Source organism: Apaloderma vittatum, unplaced genomic scaffold, assembly GCF_000703405.1.
Source record: "Apaloderma vittatum isolate BGI_N311 unplaced genomic scaffold, ASM70340v1 scaffold32128, whole genome shotgun sequence".
In the NCBI taxonomy this organism is placed as follows: domain Eukaryota; kingdom Metazoa; phylum Chordata; class Aves; order Trogoniformes; family Trogonidae; genus Apaloderma; species Apaloderma vittatum.
This window is the reverse complement of record NW_009730887.1, coordinates 60,137-67,852: the sequence shown is the minus strand read 5'-3', so window position 1 is coordinate 67,852 and position 7,716 is coordinate 60,137. Positions and strand designations below refer to the sequence as shown.

Below are 7,716 nucleotides of genomic sequence, written 5' to 3'. Positions count from 1 at the left end.
CCTCGCTGGGGTTTTAGGGAGGATACGGTTGAAGGGATGAATCAGAACAAGGGGAGGGGGCTGCTTTGTAGCCGTGGGTGCGTGGACAGGTTGGTTTGGGTTGTTTGCTGTGGCGATGAGGATATGCCTGGCCTCGTGCTGCCTGCAGCTTGTTACCCAGCACCTCCCTGCAGCTCTGACTTGTTGCTTCTCCCGCTTCTGCTAGACCAGAGGGACTGCGGCAGCATCCCTGATGCCCTGCAGTTACCTCAGTGCCTTTCCCAGTACCTTTCCCAGTGCCATTTGAACCAGCATGACCCTTCTCCCAGCTCTCTCCACCCACAGAGCAGGAGTGAGGGGCTGACGAGGTGTCTGGGGATGGAGCTGGGGGTGGCTGTCCCTCTCCCACTCCAGGCTTCAGGGTCCTGTGCCACAAGAGCCCCTGTGCTCCCCTCCCTAGCTCTGTGGTGAAGGCTGATGGAGAGGGGCCAAGCGCAGCAGCTCGCCGCCAAGAACTTTCTTTGTTTCCAGCCACCTCCCTCCATTTTTTTCTTTTCCTCTTACAATTTCCCACTCCCTTTTCTATATTAAACCCTACTCTGGTTTGGCCGATACCTCAGCTGCTTCAATTTTTCTACCCCTTTGAATTTTCAATGCTTCTTTCTCATGGTGATGGCCAAAACCATGGTGGTGGCTCTTGCGTTGCTTCCCTGTGTTTTGGGGTGTGGGGGAGTGTGGGTAGAATAGAAAGACAGTTGTTTTTTTCCTTTCTACTGGTGAAAGATGCATTAAATATGTGGTGTTTTCCACAGAGAGGTTTATTGTACTTAGTCTCGCTGGACCTGAGACCACACAGGCTCAAACCCATCAGAAACAGCTCTGCAGACAGCTCTGCCTTTGCTGGAGGCTGTTCTGTCTGGCTTTGCTGTAGGAGCTCTGCTGGGTAGCTGGGGACCTCCACTGATCCCTGTCAGTGGTGGGTGGGCAGAGCTCTGTGTCTCCACAGCCCCATGAAGGTGTCCTTCCAAGTGACTGTGGTGTTGCTTTCCACCAAGACGTTGTTCACGTGCCGCTGGTGTAGGGATGGAATGATTTTGGTGCGCAGGAGCTCTCAATGTGGGGATGCTTTGGAGCCAGGGAGCCCAGGGATTGCTGCAGAGTCACCCAGGGAGGGCTGTGCTGTGCTAAGGTGGCTGCCTCGCTGCTGCCGGGGTGTTGGCTCTCAGGGTTATGTCAGTGTGGGGGTGCTCCCAGCCTTGAGCTGGCGTAGCTGGATGGTGCTGAGCTCAGGGTGGACTTGCTGCCTTGTTCAGCGCTGTGCTGCAGTCACCTCAAAGTCTTATTTGTGGACTTTATGTGTGCTCCCCTAGCCAGGGTGCCTTACAAGTCTCCTTGGAAAACCTGGGAAAACTCCTGTGGAAGGAGAGAGGCTGAAACTGTGGCTGGTAGGTGACTGTAGGTTTTCCTGCAACTTCAGTCTGCCTTTTTCCTGCTCAAATTTAAGCAGTCCAGGCCGCTTCCCAGCTTGTGTTTTGTACATGTCTGTAGCGTGTTTATGCAAGGAGTCCAGAATGATTCTTCTAGGTCACACGGCCTCATGTTTCACGAACGGGAAACTGTTTCTGTTATTTTTTATTTTTTTTTAGTATCTGTTCCTAATTCTGTTGCCTCAAGTCAACCGCTTGAATCATCTCCTCTCCCTAGCCGTGTGGTTGTATGGGACAATGTGCCTTTTGGGGAAGGTGCAAACTGGGAGCTCGTGAAGGACTCCAGCATCCTCAATGCCTTTAAGCAGTGGAAGTTACCAGGAGCCATTGCCATCTGCAGTGCTGAGGCTCTTTATCGGTCCGTGGAAAAACACTTCTAGGGTCTGACAGCTCCCAGGCTTATGCTTTCTACTTCACTTCTTCAAGAGGAAAAAAATAAATAAATTTAAATCTCTGGTTGCCCTCTCAGATACAGAGATAATTTGTGCTGGGTTCTTGTCCCCTCTGTGCTGTAGTCCCTGTGACTCCGACCACTCTGGATGTGCCTCTGACCTGGCTCCTTCACCCTCCCTGCTCCTCTGGTGATGCCCAGTGACCCTGCTCAAGCTGCCATCCTGCCCAGGAGGGATGTCCTGGATCTCCCTCCGGTGCTCAGGTTGCCAGCATTGTTTCCCCTGGGGCTGCAGAGCCCTCCTTGCTGTGCGAGCTGACTGGCAGCTCTCGGTGACAGCTTTGTTATGCTTGGCCAGATGCCATGTGCGTTTCTTTAGCAACCTGTCATTTTTTTGACAGTTCCCTTACGAAGGTTTTCGGTCCCACTTTCCATGGCCTGTTCTCCCTCTGAGCTGTCTCTCTAGAGATGCTGGGGAGGAGAAGGCGGTGGCAGGCACGGGGTCATACCAGAGGGACGCCATGGGGACTGAGCTTGTGATACCCAGCTCTCCCTGCCAGATCCCCTGGGCCTTTTTTCCATCTTTATGTTTCCGCTTAGGGTACTTGGTTTCTAATGTCACCAGGGAGAATTTGGGGCAGTGGTGATGTAAACTTCTCAGTTGGTAATTTTTAAGTATTTGGGCTGTGACTGATTACGTGTAGGGAGTTTGGGGAGGCCTGTCCCTGTGGTTTCTGTTGAAATCTGCAGATTTCCATTTTCTGGGAAGGATCTGATCCACTTCTACCTTGCAAGGGACGGGAGCAAGGAGAAGGTTTGGTGTTAATGTGAAGTGCCCCTCTCCTCCGACATTAAAACAAGATCCACCTGCACCTCCAAAACTGTCCCTGTGGCCGTTGTGCCCCCCAGGAGTAGAGGGCGGGTCGTGTTCTCTCACTTTTGTCCTTGCTGAGGCACTGGCTAGGTTGTCCTGCTGGGACGTCCTTCTGCTCCGTAACGTGGGCTTGCTGCAGTGTGGGAGTGCGGTTTCACGGCACGAGGGCAGGGGAGCTGGTGGTGGGGAGAGCAGCAATGGCGGGGCTGAGGGTGCATGTATGGTGCTCTTTTAATCATGGAAACAGGATATCTGAGTGACCTCAAAAGCTCTATGTCTCTGCTCTCACCTTGCTGTAGTAGGACAAACGCTGCATCTCGAGGGTTTCGGAAGCATGGCCGTGGATTTCAGCTACACTCCCCTGAGCTGTGGTTGAAATGAAGCTAAGGAGGGTTCAGCCCTCATGATTTCTGCCTCTTCGAAAGCTCAGCTTGTCCTGTTGCCATCAGTCCTAGCTGCAGGGTTTGATGTGACATGTGTGCAGCAGTGTAGGCTGGAGCAGAGCGAGGGATGGAGGCTCTCTGGGTTAGGAGTGGGGCAGGGTAAGGCCTGCTTTCCGAAGGGAGGGAGGGGAGCTGCCGGTTCCTGAGTTTCACCGAGTCAGCTAGTTCCCCTCCATGGTTCAGATCCTGCTGCTGGCTTGGGAAGGCTGTAAATATTTAGATAGTTCTGCCTATTGGTTTTGGCCAGGGGCCCAGCGCACGTGATGGGTTTGCAGAGCCCCGCTCCTGGATCTGGCTGCCCACCGCCCTCCTGCCATCCGCTCAGCTCTCCCCACGCGGCGAGGAAACGGTGGAGCGGGACCATTCCCAGCAGCGCTCCCCGAGAGCACCAGCTGCAGCGCTGGGAGATGGCCTCACTCCTTCCATGGAAAGGCCTGCTGGGTGGATTCTCTGTTATTTCTTTGAAGGACCGTAGAAACTGGAGCTGCAGAAGACCAGCGAAATAACTGTTTCCACATGCCCTCACCCACATAGCCGGCCTGGGAAGAAGCCTGTCCATGGACCGAGGGTTGTGGGAGCGGGTGATGGGATGGATCTTAACCAAGGCAGAAATTAGGTTGATTTGGGCTGCTACTTTACTGTGGATGCAGTGCCAGGCTAGGAGGGGAACTTCAGACCAAGTGCAATGTTTTCGGAACTGTCTTGATTGTTGAAAGTGCCTTGCAAAAGCACCTAGGAAAGGGCTAGGTTGGTGCCTGTGGGAGCTGGTGCCGCATCATCTCCAGTCCCTGTGAAATCCATCCCCGAGTAGCTGACTGCACTGTTCATGCCTTTCAATATCTGCACTTTTGTTGTTGGTTGAGGAGAGCACCTGAGTTATGTTTTTGGTGACTTTTTTACCCATAGGACAGCAGGGAATGGATTAGGTGTTGTTGGAGACCAAGTTTTGGGATGATTTTGGCTAACAGAAGGAGGCCATCAGAGTGGCAGATGAAGGACATACACAAGGAGAGGGGAAGCCACTTTACTGAGATGGTGTTTTTATAGGTACTGAGGAGCTCCCGTTCCTGTGGGCTTCCCCATCTTTTCTGCTTTCCACAAGTAGGTGAGGAGATACCCCTAGAGACCTTTCTGCTATCCAAAGGGGATGTGCAAGAAAGAAACTGCTATCCAGACTCCTGGGAGATTTGCATTTCAACAAATCAGGAGCGAGCTCATAGGTTGAAAGAAATGGTCCTTCCCTCAATTGCAAAGGATATAATAAAGGATGGTGTGCCCTCAAATCTCATGGCTTTATTACCCTTAAGAGCTTTGAGTTCCTTTTGGCTTGAGCAAATCCACATCCTGATTAAAATCCCAGTCTAATAAGCTGTTGACTCCAAATAAAGGCAGGATAGGAATAAACAATGAAGAAAAGTTGGCTTTTTCTCCTTCCCCAGTGGAAGGCTTTCTCCAGGCAGGCAGCCAGCAGTGATATAACCCTGTAAAGTGCTGTAGACTGGTAAGAAAGCTGGGATATCAGCTGAGCTTCCAACCAAAATGAGCTCATACTGGCCTGCCTGCAAGTCCTGGGGTGAGGGTAAAGGCAGCCTGGATGTTTACTTAGCGTCAAGTTAACGCTTCGTTTGCTGATGGTGTGGTGGCAACTGTACAGAGGCTGTCAGATACTTCAGAGGCCCTGTCATGCAGCGTTACCAGTTTTCATTGCAAACTGTGGTCAGCCAAATTGTCCCTGACCTGTGAGGTCTAGAAGCATGTTCTTCAATGGGTATTGTGCCTGGCCCAGTGCGGAGTACTTGTCAAGCCGCATTTGATGATACGTAAGTATTGTGACTGGGCCTCCTGTGTAGTAAATCATGGTTCCTCCAGGTCTCAGAGCTGCTGCAGATGCTGTCGTGCAGGATCCCTCTGTCTTCCTCGTGTTAATATGCAGAAAGTGCAGGTCCTTCAGCTCAAAAAAGAATTTGTGAATGGAGAGGATTGTGGCTAGCTGAATAAGGCCTGTGAGGTGATGCTGAGGGATTTGAATTTTGGCTGGGAGAGGATGGTGGTGCCCATGACTCCCAGCCACCTCACTGCTATTCAGCAAAGCAGTCGCAGCTGTGTTTGGGTTGATCATCTAGTTTAAGAGAAGTGGTCATTGAACTGCTCTGTTGAAAGTACTGAAGTTCTTTATTTTAGCAGAACTTGCTTCATCTCTCTGCCTCTTTTTCCATCTTAATTTGGAAGTGATTCTGCTGTGATGAGTTTGTGGTTCTTCAGGAGCCTCCTCACCTCGGCAGGCCATGCTGCATCAGCCCTCTGAGCAGCAGAGTGAATTTTTGATGTGATTTTTAGTGGAGCATTTGAGTAGGTTTGATGAGCTCAAATAATTTAGCCTTGTGCTATCTATTTGAGTCTTCTGGTGCTGAGTTTCAATATTGGGTTGGGATGTTGGTCACATTCCGGTATCTGGAAAAATGTGTGTCTCTGTGGGAAACCTTGTGAAACTCTTAATTCTGTTTCAAATACCAAAACATCAGCATCCTAAGAGCCTTGATGCTTCGTTATGTTAACTAGAGTTCTAGCAGGTCTCTTCTCTCGAGCTTCTGAGTGCTTTGTTCATGCTTCAGTAAATCAATACTTGAATTTCTGGTGGAAATAAGCAGGACCTAAGAGTTAGAAGAAAAAATGAGCATGCCTACTTAATCTGTTATCAATTAGTGGAAGCTGAGGTTTGCATTTGAGTGTTGCACTGACATCTCATCAAGGGTCATCTTTGGTTTCTACAAGCAACAAGCAAGGATGTTAGATAAGTAATTGCCCAACTGTCATTTGCTTGTTTTTCTTAGAAGAATGAAAACACTGGGTTGGGCTTTTCCTTTGCATTCATTACCAGTAAAAGCCTGATCATATAGTTTGTGAATAACCTCCAATTACTAGGATTGATTGTGGAGCATTTTGAGGAACAGGAGAGTAATTTGCACCCCAGCAAGTTTCAGTAAACAAAACCTCAGAGCTGCTTACAGCAGAACAGACGGAGTTTTGTGACTTCTGGGTTTGAGTTCTTGCAGGCTCCAGCCCCGGACACAGGCTGGCAGTGGTGTGTGCTGCAGCACGCTGTGGGCTGTGCTTTTGGGATCTCAACGTTAAACTTGATGCTGCAGCCGTAGATGGGATGGTCAAGGCGTAGTCAACTCCTAATGTGTCTGCTTGGAGAGACTTTAACTGTGTTTTTTTTATAGAGGTGCCTTTTCACATTTGATGTATAACCTATTTAATGGGGATGAGGAGCTGTCTTAGTTCACCGCTAACAATATGCGTTTAGTAGACGGTTAAGTTGCAGCAGTTTAGCTTAATAATTTTAAGCTTACATGTTTTCTAGTATTGCTGAAATGACTTTTAAGTGTTCCCCTGAACCTCCCTGGCTGATGCCCAACCGTGGGGGCTGCACTGGCAGCTTCAGGAGCATTTGGGTTGTGGTGCAAGTTGTTCGGTCACTCCTCTCTGATTTCTTCCTCTGTTCCCTACAGGTGTACATTATCAAAGTCACCTGGTCCAATGGGTCCACGGAAGTCATATACCGACGGTACAGCAAGTTCTTTGATCTCCAGGTAAGCGTTTTGCCAAATCTTGGGATTTTAACTTCAGGTTGAAAGCTGTGGTTGGTTGAGAATCATGATTCCTGCCTTATGCTGAGCATGCCTTCTGTATTCTACCAGAAAATGTTTTGATCTGAGGAAACTTAAGTTGTTGGAAAAAGCAAGAGTAAGGCAACCTTGAAGGCTGGACTCTTCACTTCGATGCCTCTTGCCTGCTGGTGGGGATGCTCTGGGACTTTTGCGTGTCCCAGTGTTAAAGTTCTGCTGTCACTCCCTGGACTACATGCATGCAGGGCTGGGTAGGTGTGTTCAAATTCCTGCAACAGAATTGCGAGTGGTGGGGGTTTTGTTGGGATTTTTTAGTTTGCTTTGAGTGGGAGATTCTGTTAAAGTTAGGCCCAAATTCCATTCCTGTGGAGCTAATACCATGCCTTTCCCAGCTGCTACCACAGCAAAACGGGACTGCTGCTGGAAAGCAGCAAAAGTTCCTGGGGTCTGTGTCCCGCTGGCTGGCATTTTGGGGAGCAGGCGCTGGGGAAATGCCCGGTGGGGAGCAGTGCCAGCCCAGAGGGCAGCTCACAGCAGCTGCTTTAGCAATTACCTCCTGGTGCAGGGGGGAGCTGGGAAGAAAATGGAGCCAGGAGGGAGGGAGGAGGCTGGAAAGGCAATTGGGACAGCCTGGGTTGGAGAAAACTGAAGGCCGTGTTCTGGGAGAGCAGGCAAAGGGTGTTTTCCACCCCCTCCTTGGTGGAGATGAGCCAAGGGGTCTGGCTGAACTTTATGAGCCAAAACACAAACTGAGCTGCTGGAACAGGCCCTGTGCAATGAGAAAGGAAAACGCATGAAGTGATCTATGGACCGACAGCAGCTGCCAGAAAAGTCACTGGCACGTTCCTCCTGGCCTGAGCATGGGACAGGGAGAGGAACTGGGCACCTTCTGCCTCCAGTGCCCCATACACGT

The 7,716-nt window shown here is 50.3% G+C and overlaps 1 protein-coding gene across 1 annotated transcript in view; it reads left to right on the top strand.

Moving 5' to 3' along the window:
* Nucleotides 1-6,686: 6,686 nt before the first annotated feature.
* Nucleotides 6,687-7,716, top strand: part of SH3PXD2B (SH3 and PX domains 2B) — a gene marked incomplete at its 5' end in the record, with an annotated part of 56,716 nt that continues 55,686 nt past the window's right edge. The window contains 1 exon segment of the mRNA XM_009874954.1: nucleotides 6,687-6,767. Coding sequence (XP_009873256.1) covers nucleotides 6,687-6,767 — 81 coding nt within the window.